This window comes from Rattus norvegicus, chromosome 10 (genome assembly GCF_021556685.1).
Source record: "Rattus norvegicus strain SHRSP/BbbUtx chromosome 10, alternate assembly SHRSP_T2T, whole genome shotgun sequence".
Classification (NCBI taxonomy): Eukaryota; Metazoa; Chordata; class Mammalia; order Rodentia; family Muridae; genus Rattus; species Rattus norvegicus.
The window spans coordinates 50,777,119-50,795,164 of NC_141543.1; the positions used below are offsets into that span (position 1 = coordinate 50,777,119).

General features: G+C 50.4%; 1 protein-coding gene across 14 annotated transcripts in view; it reads right to left on the reverse strand.

Annotated features, from left to right (window-relative positions):
- Pemt (phosphatidylethanolamine N-methyltransferase) overlaps positions 1 to 17,432 on the reverse strand; it is a 73,877-nt gene extending 56,445 nt beyond the window's left edge. For 2 of the 14 annotated variants that reach the window (XM_087569965.1, XM_087569961.1), the window contains exons 1-3: positions 17,264 to 17,432; positions 11,433 to 11,598; positions 4,515 to 4,622 (exon numbers count right to left, since the gene is read on the reverse strand). In XM_087569965.1, coding sequence (XP_087426091.1) covers positions 4,515 to 4,519 — 5 coding nt within the window. In that variant the 5' untranslated portion in view covers positions 4,520 to 4,622; positions 11,433 to 11,598; positions 17,264 to 17,432. Of the gene's footprint in view, positions 1 to 4,514; positions 4,623 to 5,479; positions 5,937 to 9,842; positions 10,003 to 10,105; positions 10,311 to 11,432; positions 11,599 to 13,153; positions 13,651 to 16,570; positions 16,661 to 17,029; positions 17,093 to 17,263 lie in introns of those variants that run through there. The other 12 variants (XM_087569964.1, XM_087569952.1, XM_087569957.1 and 9 more) reach the window with 11 other exon arrangements.
- Between the last annotated feature and the right edge of the window lie 614 nt (positions 17,433 to 18,046).

Sequence of the window (18,046 nt, forward strand, 5' to 3'; positions counted from 1 at the left end):
ATCAAGTTGTTCCCAAGTTCTGTAAGTACAGTCAGTCACCTTTCTCAAACTAGGTCTCCAGACACAGTGACCATTGCCTAGGCCCACCCTGGAGGCCTTCAGGACAGCCTCCCAATTAAAAGCAGGCACCCTCCTGAGCTGAGTTGTTTCAACTGGTATCTGCCTGCAGCTGGGCTTACCCTGTGGTAGTTGTGAGGACCAGGTTGCCTGCGGGTACCTGGTACAAACAACACTTTCTCAGAAGAGTATGATATGTCCCTCAACCTTTAGGGAAGGGCAGTTGCTTCTGACCTGAGGGAGTGGCTTGGATCTACAGCAACACAGAAAGGAGCCTGTGAGGAGCTCTGCCCTCTTCACACCAGCTGTCCTGACAAGACTCTTATTTATTTTTTTTCTTTTTTTTTTTTTCCGGAGCTGAGGACCGAACCCAGGGCCTTGCGCTTCCTAGGCAAGCGCTCTACCACTGAGCTAAATCCCCAACCCCCCTGACAAGACTCTTAACAGCAGCCTGTGCTGCTGACTCCAGATACAGGGCCCTTGGATGGACTGGTCCAGGGCCATGCTCTTTGATCATCCCAGGCTTCCCTGATGTCCAAACTCTCTCCACTGGATGCTGTCTACTGCCGGCCATCTGTCCATCTGGCTAATGGTAACAAAGCTTGTGTGACATTTCCTCAAGTAAACAGCCCAAGCTCAGGGCCACTGCTAGGATCCAGGCTCTGGCCTTCCAGGGCTCTGACAGGCATAGCATGGCCACTGGAGCTTTACAGAGCCATCCATCCCTCTCCCCTGGGGTCTGTCACAGACCCTGAAGTGCTTTCCTTCCCAGGTTTGCCCAAGTGAGAGCGAGCTCATGTCACATGGAAGCTCCACAGAAGGTAGGTGATGAGCATCCATGTTCCTGAAAACAGCAGCGCTTCCTGGGCACGGACTACACTAGGCACAAGGCATGAGCGCTAAAGAGAACCCTCAGATGCGGGCCAAGCAGCAGCTCCTACCTAACACAGAGCACAGCAGGCTGGGGACAAGGTGGACAAACAAGTGCTTTGGAGCACTCTCGGATAACAGGATCAGTGTTCCTATGCTGTGCGGAATGCATGAGGTAGAGAGAGTAGGCATTCAGACCACTTGGGCCACTGCACTCGTTTCCAGAGACAGTGTGACCGACCCCTGCTGGGCAGGAGCCAGCACTGCTGATCCTCCTACAATGTGTTGGGTAACTGGCCCCAGATGCAAGCTAGAGCCGGGGAAGGCAAGTAGAGAAGGAAAAAGACCCGGGAAGTGATCTGCCAATGATCACCACAGGCTACAGGGATAACGGTCTTCTGGAAACCCTAGAAAAGCAGGGGCCATACATCCAGTAAGGGGCTGAGGCCAGGTAACCGGAGATATGGGTAAAAAGACGCCTGGTACAAAGGGCCCTGGCCAAGCTAAGAGCTGTACCTCTGCTCTCAGTAACAGTCCCCCTGAGCCGGTAACAGCCACCAGCTTAGAAGCTAGAGCAGTGCAGGTGCCTGCTACAGACAGGGGCCTGATGCCACGCGATGGTTCCTACCAACGGCTACGGTCTGTGGCTGAGCCCAGTGTCTACAGCACTGGAGGAAGGATGTCACTGGGGCTGGACTTTGACAATTTAATGTCTCGTGGCACTTTCAGCTGCCCTGTCTGCTTTGTGCTTGTGTTTACAGATGTGAGCTCTCAGCTTCCTGCTCCTAATATGGCCTCCTCTCCTCCAGAACTTCACAGGCATCACCGATCTTCCCCGAGGCAAGCCAAGTTCATCCTTCACACCAAACCTTCTTCACCACCCCATGTCGGTGAAGAAGCAGCCCTCCTGCTGGCCACACCAGGTCCACAGCAGAACTGGCCACACTGCTGCTACCACAAGCCAGCCAGGCTCTTCCTTGCTGTTCCTCCCACTTCCAGGGCCCCATTTCTCTGTACGCCACCATCTGGGCCTCTAAAGTGGACTGGCCTCCCAGCTCACCCTGGCTGCCTCCCACTCCTCTCACTATGCCTGCCACCTTTAAAAAAATCAACTCAGTCCCTACAACTTTCCCCCAGAAAGCCAGCACTTTCTTATGCAAGTGTTGGGTTTTGGTCAAAGGCCATCCCTTCAGACAGGCCTTCCCTGACTACCCTTCCTGTCTCTCCCTCTTAACTGCTTTGTCCCTGGGGGGTGATTTGCATGTTTAATCAGTGCCCCTCCTAGGATGCCACTGCACCAGGATCAGGCACACACCCTCTTACAGGTGCCCCCAGCAAGTGTCTGGACAATGATGGACAAATCTCCTTGATATGGTTGGACATGATTTCAATGTGTCCACAAAGGTGACGTGTTGAAGCCTTGTTTCCCGGCATGATGGTGTTGGGAGGATTAGAACCCTTGAGAGGAGCAAGTGCGAGGTGGCCAACCTCCCTGGGAAAGGAGTGGCACTGGTTCTGAGAACCGTTATTTCTCTTGAGGGTGGATTCTTACAAAGTGAAACTACCCACACACTCTTGGCCTCTTGTGCATGGGGCCATTTTCCTTTCTGGTTCTCCATTATATTTTAAGTTATTTAGGGAGACAGGCTGCTGGCACGACAGCGTTGGGATCTTCCAGAGATTATGACCTAAACATCCATATTCCTTCTACACAGTTCTCAGCACCAGTTATTCTGTTGAAGCAGTGGTTCTCAACCTTCCTAATGCTGTGACCCTTCAATATAGTTCCCCATGTTGTGGCGACTCCCAAACATAAGACTGTTTTTGTTGCTACTCCATAACTGTAATTTTGCTACTGTTATTAATCATGATATAATATCAGATAATGGCATATCTGATATGCAACCTCTGTGAAGGGGACGTTTGACCCCCAAAGGTGCTGTGACCTACAGGAAGAGAACTGCTGTGTTACAGCAACAGAAAGGGGCGAAATCCCTCCTCCAACCCGTTTCCCAGGGTGAGAATGGCAGCGCCTGGCTGTGCCACCTGGCTGAGTTGCCAGGGAGAAAGCCTGAGCATGGTGAGCCATGCTCAGTGCTGCAGCCATAAGATGCTGCACCACTCTTCCAGCAGGCCCTGCTCACAGCGCAGTTTCCTGTCCCTACCAAACACAGAGCTAGGCTTCCACCTCCTGTCTTCCTGCATCCAGACGCCACCTGAGCTCCTCTGACCCAACCATAACACAATGCCATTTTTCTCATTCCAAACTGACTATGAGGAGCTCACTCATTCTCTCATGGATGACTATACATCTTTCCAAGGAATAATGCTTTTCAAAATGGGGCAAACCAAAAACTTAAGACCAAGAAAAGGAACTGCTTATGATAACTGCACAGACACAAGGCTCTCGTCTCCAAATTTGGGCTGTTGGTGCTGTTCCTGTGGATGAAACTCAGCTTCAGAATTAAGTGTGCAAAAACATACTGCTTCGAGGGTCAATGGGAGATGAACATAGAGAGCCTGGGCCTCAGTAAAAGTACTCCCAATACCCACTGCATCTGGCCAGCTCTTCTCTCTGTGCTCCGACCTCACTCTGGCAATTACTGCCCTGTACTAGCTTCCTCTGATTCTGTAAAACATCAGAAACATTCTTGTGTGGATTAAGATCAGTGTCTGTCCCCTAGAGTGTCCTGCAGCCTAGTAGGCTGGCTCCTAGGCATGCAGGCTCCGCATGCACAGGTGGGACAGAGAATGCACACAGGGAAGGTGAGGACGGAGTAGGGCAGGCTAAGGGCACAAAGCACCATGTGTCTGGCCTTGACAAAAGAAAGCTATCAGGAACCCAGGGCCAGCACTGGCACACTCTAGCAGTACAATCCAAGGCTGTGGTTTCTTAGGAGCAAGGGGAGGTCATAGTGGTCTTGTCTGACCTCTGTACCCTTCCCAGCAGACCCCTCCTAAGGCAGGTCCAGCATGTTCAGGACTGCAGGGACAAAACATTCAGAAGGTGGTGGCTCTGGGCCAAGCATCCCTGCCCCTACCCGCCAGGTGGAAAAAAGACCAAGCCATAAACCAGATGAAAAGAATACAGTGTTCCACCCTGGTACAGCTGAACTAACAATAGTCTAGGATCAGTGTACTGATGGCACCAAGCACAGCCTTCTACAGACTAGCTCCAGGCAATGACAAGGTATCCCAGGCTCTGCCTCAGCGAGCACTCTAGCCTCCATTCCCATTAGGCCTTGTGTCATAAACTCCCAGACAGCCCAGGCCCGCCCGCCCGTGAGAAAGTGGCTGTAGGTGGAGAGCCTCCCCCATGCCTTTGTCAGCTGCAGGCTCTTTGTCTACCCTAGGTCACCCTGACACTGGCCCCTTGGCCTCCACGAAGGCAAGAGTCTCCTCTCATTCAGTGTACATTCACTGAGTACCACCCTGGTGGGGAAGAAGGGAAGAGGACGGTGACAGGCATGGGAAGGCAGAGAAGGGAGCCACCATCTAGCCCACTGTCCGTGTGTCTGGCTTGCTGGTAGCAGTGATCCTACCACACCGGCTCACTAGCCAGCCGGTGCCAGTGCAATGGTACTCACCACATTCCAGAAGAGTGGATTGAACACAATGGTGAGCACAGCCGCCACAAAGCTGGGCTCTGTGGGGTCCACGTAACCCAGCAGCCAGCTCATAACGAAGAGATCGGCCTGCAAGGACAGAACTGCCATCAGCAGGAGGCCTGTCTAGCAACACCCAGAAGCTACCAGGACCTGTGAGCCCCCAGGATGCAAAGACTGCTGGGAACATAAAGGAAGCTTGGGCTATCCAAGTCCAGACACAGTCACTCATAAAACAAAAGATAAAAGGCTGAAAACTAGTCGGCCGTGTCAACTGCCCTGAGAGTGCCAGGCTAATGGCTGCGGAGGTGCCCATGGGCACTGTATGCAGAGAGCTGTGGCTCTGAAGACAGGTTCGCAAGAAAGAAGAGACACCAACCCTGGATGTGATTGCAATCCTCTTGGATGAGGGTTCTCACGAGACTCAAGGAAAACTCAGGTGGCCAAAATACATGGGAAGAGAAGCCTGGCCTCAGGAGACAGCAGGAAGAACTAGTGACCATGGGTAATGGCCACCTCTCCCAGAGCCTCTGGGGCAGCATGACTGCAACTGTGCACAGAAGTGATTCAACACACAGCATGAAGAGAGCAGGTAGCGCCACTCCCGCCAGCTCACACTGACAATGACCTGGAGTCATAGAGACAACCCAGGGCTATGGCTATGGCTATGGCTCAGTGGTAGAGCACTTGCCTAGTATGTACAAAACCTTAGATTCTATCCCCAGTACCACCACCAAAACAAAACCACAAGATCAACCTAAGTGCCCAACCTAGAGAAATAAGATATGGCCTCTCTGTGTGTGTGTGTGTGTGTGTGTGTGTGTGTGTGTGTGTGTGTGTGTGTCTGTGTATGCTTGTGTGTGTGTACATATGTGTGTGCACGTGCGTGCGTGCATGCATGCGTGCGTGTGTAAAGCCCCTAAATCACAGGGAATAGCTCCATTTACTTGTAAAAGCCCGAAGTCCTTGATGTTGGGATGAGTTGTAAGCGCTAGGCTGGGCTGGGCTGGGCTGTGCATTCTAGGATGTCTCGCAGCCCCCGATCCTGGCTTCTACCCAGTGGAGGGTGGCAACTCCTCCCCACTGAAGCAACCAGAGATGTCTCCAAATATAAAGCAGAAACAAACTCTCTGAGTGGGAGGGAGCTCTGTCCACAGGAGAGGAGAGGAACAGCAGTCACTTTCTGCACCAACTTCTTTCTTCAGGCAGTGAGTTCTGTGCTGGGTGGTGAATATTGCCGGGGTTCTTGTGCTCGTCTCTAAACATCTCCAGTTTCCAGTTTAGGAAGGATCGTGAAGACCCAGAGCACTGATAATATTGTATTGTCTCCCCCACGTGCAAATGAAATAAAAGTCGCACTAAATTGTAAATGAGGCTTGGTGCACCAGGCCTATGGCCTTTCTCAGACTCTGCATACTTAACTGTTTCATTTCAAGCATGCTTCCGCCCCACATTAGGGAAGGAGAGGCAAAAATGTGCTACATCTGCTACTATGCCACACACACAGACCCTCCCAGGGTTGCCCATCCCTGGAGGGAAAGCAGCAGGCTCTACCCATGTTCTTACTTCACCCATTAACTGCCCCCTGGGAACACTCAGCCTGCCATCCAGACTGAATTGCCCAGTGTGACACAGGGAATACTGGAAAGTCACTAGGCATGAAATGTCTTCCATTCTGGCCTCCCTGCCCAGTCAGATGACATTTCTCACCAGGATGTGGGATCAAAGGCAGGCTAAGCATTTGCTAAAAACTTAAACCCAGTATTCAGCCACCCATATCCACAAGAGATACACCAAGACCCCTACAGATGCCTACAGTGCAGCTAACACCAAAAACGGCATGTGTTATACTGCGGCTGTTCTAATATACATGCACTTCCGATAGAAATTTTGCAAACCAGGCAAAATTTCATGAGGGTAAATAACCACTCACTAACTAGCAGACTGGGTGTGGTGACACACACCCGAGATCCCAGAACTCAGAAGGCAGAGGCAGGCTGATCTCTGAGTCTAGTCCATGAGCTGTCTAGTGTAGTGCAGGTCAGCCAAGGTTACAAAGTGAGAACCTGTCTCAAAATACAAAATCGAGAGAGGGAGTGGAAGGCAGAACTAAAACAGACTAAAGTGGTGCGATTTCTCCCTCCCTCTCTTGTCTGCTCCACTCACAGTCTTGCTTGTGGAGATCACTGCCGCAGGTTACAGGTGCAGCAGAAGTCAATAGGAAGTGCACTAGTGTGGGAGCAGGGACAAGAAGCACCTTGGTGAGATCACCAGGGTATTGATAAATGAATGACCGAGAACCTGCTCAGGAACCTGCAAGGAGAATGAGCCTGAGGCCTCATCCCAGGGTGCTGACAGAGCTCAAGAATACACAGGGAATAACATAGCAGACAAACCTGAGCCCCTGGACAAAGTCTCAGGAAGCCTTGGATGAGATCAGGGCCTCTCAGCACAACCTTGGGCTGTGGGAAGTAAGGTCATGTGCTTCTAGGGCACACAGCACTCGTGCAGGAGGAAGCCACCAGATCACCCCTCAAAATAGACCATATGCCTTACAGGAGAAGGAGGGGACTGGAGCTGTGTAGCTCTAAAGCTTCTAGAATCTGAGCCTAACAAGAGAGCCAGTCTTTCTTCCCTGTGATGACCTGTGCTCATAAGGCCCAGTGCTGGGGTGGGGGCTGCAGAAAAAGAGGAGAGGACACTGGCCTAGGCACATGCTCTGACTACTCCCAGAGCATGCTGATCTTACTTCTGTCAGTTGGACCACATATCCTTACCCAGCAGAAGTCCGTACATATCCCAACCCTTCCTTCCTATACTACATTTTGAGCTCCAGCCAAAACCTCCCATTGCTTAGGCACCGACACTGCAGCCTCCTGCCACACCTTTGTCTCATTGGCCACACTCTTGTCTCATCCTATCTAGTCCATTCTGAGATTCCTTACATAACCACTCCATCCATTTCCTACCCTCACCACCTCTGTACTCACGGCTCCCCCAACCCCCAGGCACAGCAAAGGACCTTCATGAGCTCCTATCTTCTGCTTCCCTTCGGAGTCCCCCTAGATGGAAGCTCACACCCTGCCGGCCGCCCTCACCCATACCTCCTCACCTACATTTGGCTCTCTCAGCATAGCACGCCAGCAGGTAGGCCCTATACTTCCCCCATGGAGTGGACCCTCACTGCTACCCATCCCTTCACAACGGCTCTGCACGTGCTGGGAATACCATCTGCCCCTGTACACTGAACAAACTCCTGCACATCCCTCAAAACCCAAATGGAACAGTCCTCTACTTCTGACCAAGGCACTCTATGGTATTCCTGGAGTTAAGCCTTTGTGAAGATCTGATCATCATCCCTGTCTTGCAGCCGCTCCTCAGGCTAAGGACCGCTCTTTCATTGATCTTTGTGTCTCCATTTCTGACTGCCAAGGCTGGCAGAAAGTAAATATTTGCTAAGTGAACTGAAGCCCTTCTTTCATCATCAATAAAATTTGAAGGCTAATGGTCATCTGCAAGGGGCTCAGTGGCTGAGCCACTCTATGGCCTCCTCCGGTCTGGCTTTGGAAAGAGACATGGAATTGCCAAAGCAGTCCCCGGAGGCAGTTTTGCAAGCTGCCGGACAGCTGGGCAGTCAACATGACTAACAGGCCCCTCTGGACATAGGGGCATGGCTTCTCGTAAGACCACAGACCTGGAATCACCAGCTACCCAGACACTTTGCCTCATACATATGTATTTCCGCAGGGCGGGAAGATGAAGCAATGCTTTACCAGAGTTGGTGGAGGTGAAATGCCAAGCCAGAGGGAGAGGAGGGACGTCCCAAAGCAGCTTGAAGTCCTCAGGTGGGGCCTGTTTGCTCCTAGGTATGCAAGTTAGGGGTGGAGGAGGGCAGGGAGGACAGAGGTGGGAGGACCAGCAGTCCTGAGGTCTCCAGGCCTGGCCTGAGTCCACCACCTACTTTCCCTTGCAGTATACTCCCCTGCCTGTGTCCTCTGCTGGCCGACCTCCCTGGAGCTCCCACAAGAGGACATTCTAGGCCTACAGGTCCTATAGACCCTAAGTGTACTGCACTATGTGAATGTGAACGCACACCCACACATATGCACACACACATATGCAAAACAATTAAACAGTAGTGTCATTTTTAAAAGGTAAGCTCACCATATTAGGGGAGGGAGGTGGAGGAGGAATACCTGGAGGAGAGAGCATTTGTTCTTGCAGTGGGGGCCTCCCCTCTTTCCCCGTGACCTCCAGAGGGAAGATACATGCTCACAGTCTTCAAAGGATTGTCAAGAATTCAACCCAATGTCATTCTCCTAGTGCTGAGCACCATGAACGGAGCCTGTCCTGGTATAGGATGTTAAAGGCCAGAAACTAACCAGTCCTGAGAGCATTCCTAGGGCCCATCTCCAAGGTCAGGGAACTGAGGTCTGAAAGAGGACTTATCACTGACCCCACAAAGATGATACAACCAGGAGCTTGGAGAAACTGCAGAGTCCAGGCTGTGAGGGCCAGGACCAGCATAGCCTTTCTGGATCCTAGGCAGGAAGCCCCACCAGATGAGACTTCAGCCACTAGGGGAGGACCCCCTGGCACAGTTGACAAGAGTAAAAGACAGTTTCTGGATCCTGGATCCCCAGCATGAGATGGGTAAAGTGGGCAGTGAAACGCATGCTTCTTTCCTTCTTTGTGAGAGCTAAGACAGAAGAAGAAAACTGAGACAGAGGGGTTGGGGATTTAGCTCAGTGGTAGAGCACTTGCCTAGCAAAGCCCTGGGTTCGGTCCCCAGCTCCAAAAAAAAGAGAAAACTGAGACAGAGATTAGCTAGTTAATGGTGCGGAACCTGCAAAAACCACCCTTCATCGGTCTCTCAATTACAGCAAAAGTGACCCAATTCAGAATATGAGCACACAACCAGGTCCCAGTGCCCTGGTCAGCCTGCCTCAGCAGGTGGGGAGAGTTCACCAGGAAGCCAGGTCACCTTGAGGGTTACCGTTGCCTGGAGAAGAAGCTGCTTCGTAGGAGAGAGTGACTAATGCTGAGCAGAAATTAGAAGCAAAGAAACATACTCCCAGCCCTCCATACCTGAGACATGGGCACCCCCCCCGAAAGCCCGCTCAAAACTGGATTAGCTGAAATTAACCCCAAATCCTTCTGACAAGAACAGAGGAGCCATGGCTCTCTCCCCTACGTCCTGCCTCCCAGCCAGTGTCAGATGCTCCATGTGAGGCATCTCAGGAGGCCTGACTCCTAAGTTCTCCCTCGAGGTCAGAGGCCTAGTGGGGGCTAAAGAGAGAACCAACCTACCAGAACCAGAAGGAAATGGGAGCTGGGCTCCAGGGGCAGCTCAGGTCACCTGTCCCTGGTGATGAACTCAGCTGCAGAAGCCCCACAAGCTGGGAGGAAGGAAGCACATAGCCGGTCTGCCACACTGGGAACCTGGACACACTTCAGACCAATGTCCTGCAGTTAGGGAATGATTTGCAGGGGGTCAATAGCACCCAGGGTGCAAGCCACATTGTGACATGCAAACAAACAGCAGGAGCGCAGGACAAAGTTGCATTGATCACCTGGAAGTGATGGGCCACTCTGTGACGTGTACCATACACATCAAAGGATAAAAGGGACGGAGTGGGGCTGTCTCGGAACAGGGACAGGATCCTTCATCCCACACAGTGGCCCACTGCAGCTGCATACCCTTCCCCCTCTTCCCAGCTGTTTAGTGTCTGGGTATTGCCCGCCACTTGATGGGCAATTCCATGAGAGCCCTGTGCCCTGAAAGAGAGAAAGGAGGTAGTGGGAGCTTTCTACCTAGGTCTACACTCCCAAGAGGAGTGAGTGGGCACCATGTTTACTATTAAGGCATCACGCTGCCCCACTCTGTCCTGCCTGGATCTAAGGAAGGACCCGGTGAAGGGCAGAGCTCTACCCTCTTCCTGATGCCCACAGAGCTCACAGTAACCACCAGGACCAACCTGAGGCCAGGTTCCCCAAGTGAAGTGGGCTAGCAAGAATGGCCACCCAAGACTACCCACGCTTGGTGTGAAGAACAGATGTGAACACCAGGTGTAAAGGTATATCAAGATACACAGGGCTGCCCTGGTGTCGAGCCACCTGAACTCTTCTGCTACACCCTAAGAATACAGATGTGTCACCTTTCACCCTCTTGGCAGGCATGTACCCTAAAGCAAGAACCAGAAGACACTGACCCAGTGATATTCAGTAAAACAAACAAACAAACAACAAAAAACAAACCAAACAAACAAACGAACAAAAACCACAGGTTTCAGGCCGTCAGTCATGGCTCAGTGACAGAGCAATCACCTAGCACATTTGAGGGTTCTAGGTTCATCTCCAGTAACAAGGAGAGGGAAACTGCATCTGTGCCTTCCCTCTTCCCTTTTTGGATAGGTGGACGGTTCATTGACTGACTATTTTTTCAGATAGGTGGACAGTTCACTGATTGACTATTTGGCAGGTCATGACAGATTGGTACCAAGTGGCAGGCTGGGTCCCTAATGGCACCACAAAATCTACCGGGAGGGGCACGAGGCTAGACCACCTCTGCTCAGTCCCTCAGGAGTGGCAGACCTGGTTCTGCAAACTCCCAGCATGGTGCTTTCTCACAGATTTATGCAGCCACATCATACATCACACCAGCTTAGAGGTGGAGGATGGGGAGCAGTGGTAGGGGGAGCAGGAAAAAAACATCCCAGTGTGGATGAGGGAGGGGCATATGAAGCGGAAGTGGAAACAAGGGTTCAGTTGTGTTGGATGGTGTTTTGTTAAAGGAGACTCACGAAGGGACGTATCACTGAAGCAAACACAGGGGAAAGGATGTTCTGCGAAAGCAAGCTTGTGAAAGGACACATGAAGGATTCATCTATAACAACACACATGTATGGATTGGTCCCCCTTTTACTGAGTAGTTGAACTCTATTTGTCAGGTCTCCATAGAGAAATGATCCAAAAGACTTCTAGTGCTGTGCTGCGGCTTCTTGCTGCTTCCTCAGACTTGGCAGAGTGATGTCAGCTGAGACAGACTCACATGCTGAGGTAAGACCTGTGGAGGACATGTGATATTTGGAGAGAGTATAAGTAGGAATGAATGGCCAACGACGGAGGTTGAGCCTGGCTTGCTGGTAGAACTAGCCCTACAACGCTTGAGGGTCTCTTGTCTTCTGCTGATCTTCGCTTTGCTAAGAGATGCACGGCTGAGAACTCCTGGCATTCCTGGTGATCCAGATCCCTCCTGCTAACTCATGCTGATTTGGCTGAGGCCTAGTCGTTCCTGCTAGGTCGTGCCACTGATGTTGCTACCCCACCATTACTGAACTGGACTGCTGGTATATCCGTGAAGTGTTTGCGAGTGGACTGAGAGCCGTTTCTGACCTGTGAACTGAACTGCTGATTTCCTGACAACAAAGATGGGAGTTGTTCCAAAGAGCCATTTCTAAACAGGTCCACTTTCCCTCCCCAGCCCCAACTCCTGTATCCTTTCTTTTCCACAACCTCTGGTGGGTTGTGGGCTGGAAGGGAGGTGTCTTAGTCAGAGTTTCTATTCCTGCACAAAACATCATGACCAAGAAGCAAATTAGGGAGAAAAGGATTTATTCGGCTTACACTTCTACATTGCTATACATCACCAAAGGAAGTCAGGATTAGAATTCAAGCAGGTCAGGAAGCAGGAGCTGATGCAGAGGCCATGTAGGGATGTTACTTACTGACTTGCTTCCCCTGGCTTGCTCAGTTTGCTTTCTTATAGAACCCAAGGCTACCAGCCCAGGGGATGGCTCCACCCACAATGGGCCCTCCCCCCTTGATAACTAATTGAGAAAATGCCTTACAGCTGGATCTCACAGAGGCATTTCCTCGAGGGAGGCTCCTTTCTCTGTGATAACTCCAGCTTGTGTCAAGTTGACACACAAAACCAGCCAGTATCCAATGCTATATTATACACTATGATAGAATGTTGTAAACTGGAAATGCTGAGTTGCACAACAGTCAAGACAACACACATCTGCCAGCAAGGCTTGGTCCCCAGTAGCACACTTGGGCATAGCTGTCACAAACGGGGCCAAGCAGCTGAAGGGTTCCCCTACCTCAGTTTCCTGAGTCAGGGGGCTTTGCTCGCTAAAGACCATTGCCCAGAGCTGTTCTATACTCATTTGACAAGCAAGCTGGGGCTAGAGAGCTGGCTCAGTGGTTAAGAGCATTGATTGTTCTTCTAGAGGTCCCGAGTTCAATTCCCAGCAACCACACAGTGGTCACAACCATCTGGATCCGATGCCCTTTTCTGGTGTTTCTGAAGACAGTGACAATGTACTCACATACATACAATAAATAAATAAATCTGAAAAAAAAAAGGTGAAGCATATTCTGTGACACCCATGCTGAGTTGGTGACATTATAACCTATTCTCACCCCGAGCAGGAAAGTCCTCATGAAAATGGGGGTGGTGGCTGGGCTTGAAACAGGCCCACCTGCACCCTAGTGCCTGGTTCTGAGTATCCCAGGGTGATCTACCAATCTGGGTACTGTATTAATCAGGGTTCTCTAGAGTCACGGAACGTATAGAATGTCTCTGTATAGGAAGGGAATTTGTTATGATGACTTACAGCCTGTGGTCCAACTCCCCGACAGTGGTCAGCTGTGCAGGGGAAGTCCAAGCATCTACTAGTTGCTCAGTCCACAAGGCTAGGAGATTCCAACAGATGTGCTGGCCAAGCAGGTGAAGAAGAGCTAATCTTCCTTCTTCCGATGTCCTTATGTAGGTCTCCAGCAGAAGGTGTGGCCCAGATAGAAAGTGTGTATCACCACTCCTGGATCTGGGACTTGTTTTGTCCCAGGATGACCTTGAACTCAGAGATCTCCTTGCCTTAGTCTCCTGGGATTCATAGCCACTATGCCTCAAGATCTCCACGCCAAGATCCAGGTCAGAAACTTGTATCTCCCAGCCTCAAGATCTGGATCACAGGAGAGCCTTCCAACTCTGGATCATGGTTCATTCCAGATATAGTCAAGTTGACAACCAGGAATAGCCATTACAGGTACACTAAGAGGTTTAGAAGAGCTCCCACAGGTGGGCAGGCTCCTCTCAGCCTGCTTCATACAACTGCCAGGCAGAAGAACAGAAGGATCTCAGTTTGTGAGATAAGAAAGGCCGACTTCTTGCCCCAACCAGTAAAAATTTTTTTTTTAAACACAAAAAGACTAACAGGCTAACAACCTGTTCTCAACAGCTGGGCTGCTCAGTGCAGCACAACAGCCACCAGCAAGAGGAATCCATGCTATTTCACATGGTGAGATATCCTCATGTACAGTTAATAATCAAATACAGACATCCCTCAGTATCCAGCGAGGACTGCTTCCAGCAGCCCCAGCAGACACTGACGCCTTAGAAACCAAAGCTCTTCCTGTTAAATGGCCCGCAGTCTTTGCATCCTCACCTGCTCTAATCATATCCCAACAGAGATGCTGTATGGATAGTTACTGCTATATGGTCAGGGAATGGCACGGTGAAGAAAAATCTGTTCGTGTGTGCACACAATTTTTTTCAATCCAGATAAGGTAATTTACAGATAAGGAAACTTCAGATGTGAAGGGAAATTGTATCTTGGGAAACTCATTTTTGTTCTGTGTGTTTAGGGTTGTACATGTAGAGGCCATGGGCTGACATTAAATGTCTTCCTCAACACTTTTCACTTCAGTTTTTGAGGCAGGCAGGCTCTCTAAGTCTGGAGCTCACCAACCTGGCTACATTGGTTGGCCAGAGAGCCCCAGAAGTCCTCGTGTCTCCACCTTCCCTGTGACAGGGTTCTGGGTACACAGGCTGCACACGGCTAGACTGGCTGGCCAGTGAGCCCTAGGGCTTAGCCTAAGTGTGTCTACCTCTCCAGCACTGGGATCACAGATGCCGTGACTGTACCTAGCCTTTATGTAGATGCTGAGGAGCTGAGCTCAGGTCCTCATGTGTGCACAGCAGGCAAACACTCTACTGAATAGGCCATCTACTCAGCACCTCTTCCATATGTCTCTAAATAATGTAGATACTAAAAGAATGTATTGATTTTGTTTGTGGAGAGGATGGGAACCAGTCATGGCCTTGAACACCTTAGGCAAGTGCTCTCCCATCTCTGAGCCCCTCTGCCCCCGGTCCCAGCACAAAATTCTAAATTATATATGGGACACACAACCCTTCCATTTAGACAGCATTGAGAACCTCAGCTCAGGTGTCCATGGGTGAAGAAAACCTTGAAGTTCTCTCAGGCCAGGGGCTAACATATTTCACGGAGATTTTGACAGAGGAAGCTCTCCTGAATAACAGAACCTTAGTGTGCATGATGATTGGTTTGAATGAGAATGGTCCCCTAGCCATCCTCAAGCACGTTTGAATGCTTATTCCAGTTGGTGGAACTGTTTGTGAAGGATTAGGAGGTGTGGCCTTGTTAGAGGAGGTGTGTCACTGGGATGGTGCTTGAGGCTTCGAAAGCCCTTCCCATTCCTGGTTAATTCTCTTTGCCTCCTACTTTTGGATAAGAAGTAAGAACCCAGCAACTGGTCCAGAGTCATGTCTGCCTGCTACCATATACCCCACCGTGGGTCAGAGATTCTAAGCCTCTGAAACTGCAAGCCCCCAATAAACTCTTCTTTTTTTTTTTTAAAGATTTATTTTATGTATGAGTACACTATTGTTGTCTTCAGACGCATCAGAAGAGGGCATCAGATCCCATTACAGATGGTTGTGAACCACCATGTAGTTGCTGGGAATTGAACTCAGGACTTCTGGAAGAACAGTCAGTGATCTTAACCCCTGAGCCATCTCTCCAGCCCCCAATAAACTCTTCTAAAAAGTGATCAGGTCATGTGTCTTATCACAGCAATAATAAAGTAATTAAGACGGTAATGTTACTGCTTTCACTTTATTTCATTAAAATCTCTTGGAGGGTCTGGAGGGATGGCAAAGTGGTTAAGAGCACTGGCTGCTCTTCCAGAGGTCCTGAGTTCAATTCCCAACACTCACATGACTCACAACCATCTGTAACTGTAGTCCCATGGGATCCAATGTGCTCTTCTGATGTGTAAATATACATTCAGACAAACATTCATTCATATACATAAAGTATAAAGTACATAAATATATCTGAGAGAGAGGGGGGAGGGAGGGAGGGAAGGAGAGAGAGAGAGCGCGCTCCCCCTTGGAAAAGAGATCCATTGGAAACAGGAAGCTTAGCTGAGCTGACCAAGCTGTGATAGAAAAAACACAGTGTTTTACAACAAAGGTCATCCTGACCTCTCTCCTGAAACAGCCCTGGCTCTCCAGCTGGCAGGGAAACCCCACTGGAACTGAGTGGGAAGGAGGAGCCATCACACCCAGGGAGCCATCCCAGCCAGGAAGACTTCTTGTCTCTTGTTTCTAGACCTATAATGCAGGCCTTGTTTCCATCACCCTGGGGTAAGCCAGGAACCCTTGGGTCATGCTACAAATGGCCCCTGCATTCTAGCTTGTCCCTGCACACCTTCCCCATTCCCAAGTTCAAGGTTACCCAGAACTTCAGCTGGTATTCTTGCCTTATGTGACGCACTGGGTTAGAGAACATGACTCACAAGAGCTGAAACTGGTTGTAACACTTGTTTCACATGCCCAAGAAATAAAGGGGGTAGTGAAGAGAGTACAAGGGGAGGGAGGGTGGTCAGCCTTACGCAAACGCTGGAGATGAACTAAGGGGTTGCCATTCATCTAACTGGATGGAGGATATGCTTCATAACAAATATTCTAAAGGAGAAAACTACTCTCCAACATCCACTGCCCATCCATCCACCTTAACTGTCCTTTGTACTGTTAATACCAGTGAGTAACTGTCTCCTGTCCCTACCTATGTGTCTGCTGTCCCTCCACCAGGAATTCCCACACCAATTCCTTATCATTCACTGCTCACATTTCCACCCCCTCAACTCACACGCAAGACTGCTTCTCTTCACCTGCTACTCTTATAAAAACAGTTTCCTCTCCTTTCAAGAACTTCTACACTTACAGTCTCCTTTCCGTGAACGAAAGCTCGGCGATAGCCAGCCCTTGTCTGTCCCAGAAACTGGACCTCAGCAGTCTCTTTGTGAATATTGACCTGAAACAGGGAATAAATGAAATGCATTCATTTATTCCAGGCTGCTTCTGGCAGAGATCTTAGGCTCTGTGAAGTATGGCTTGTACAAAGGAGGGAACACGCAGGAAAGTTAATTAGATAGGATCAGCAGCCTGGGAGGCTGGGGGGTGCGCCGAGGGGGGGGTGCCTGTGAGTTTGCGGTAGTCAGTGGGGATCAAACCAGGTCCTAAGGTGGCACAAGGGGCCCTGCCACACATCCACACAGCAGGCACCCAAATATAGTTAGCCGCCTCCTCTCAACTCGCACTCACATTCTGGACATCCACGCAACTTTGACTACACAACTCCAGGAACTTAATGTGCAAAATTCAAATTTTCCCAGAGACTTACAGTCAAAATTTCCCAGCCCTACACAATCACAGCTTGTATCCCAGAGCTACGACAAACTGAGATGACACGCTTCCCCGCAAACCCCACCACCACCAATCGCGCGTGCACCCCTCCTTCAGGCTCCTCCCCGCCGATCGTTGCTTGGGAACAGGGTAGTCCCGCCCATCAAGCGTTGAAGGCGGCGCCCGCCATCTCCAGCGTCAACCCTCCTCTCTCCGTAAAGCTGAGCTGTACCTGCTTGAGGTCGATATTGCCAAGGCCTCCACAGCAGTCGTGCCCCGCCGCCAAGCTGCTAGGTGCAGTTGCCGGGCTCGTATTTTCTTTCATCACGCGAGTCCCTTCAGGAGGTGCCACGTGGGGACCTCGCCCCACCGTGAGGCCGGAGAGCGGCCCCTTGGCATTTAAGGAAGCGCGGCCCGCAGGCTTTCCTGGTGTCCCCAACGTCTCCTGGCCTTCTGGGAAATGTAGTTTCCTGACACTGCCTCGTGGGGCGCACTTCCAAGTCTCGGGAAGCAGTGGACTACAAGTCCCAGGACACTATTGGAGCGAGAGACCGCTAGCTACAGATGGACTAGAGCACTGTCCCTTAGAATGAGGCTCCTACCCTGCTACTTTGGAACCAGTGTCTTGCCTCCCTCACCCCAACTCCCCCCACTCTCAAGCCTACCTCGCTCCCCACTGAGATAAGATAAAAAGACACGGACATATATAGGAAGGAAAAGTAGTCAGTCACTCCAGAATCTGGTTGTAACACTTTTGCCAGCTGAGGATCAAGGATTCCAGCACAATTAACTTACTGTGAAATTTACCTACACAGAGATAGTGTTCCTCTTATATGGATATTTTCAAATAAGAATGTTAAAATAGCAATGCAACGACCCTTAAGGCCTAAGAGTATATGGCCTTTATCAGTTACAAATCTCTGCAAATCTACGATTCTCACAAATCCCATTTACAGTAAAAGATGTCTTGACCCCTCTTGTAACCCATGATTTATTTTTTGCCAGATTACAATTC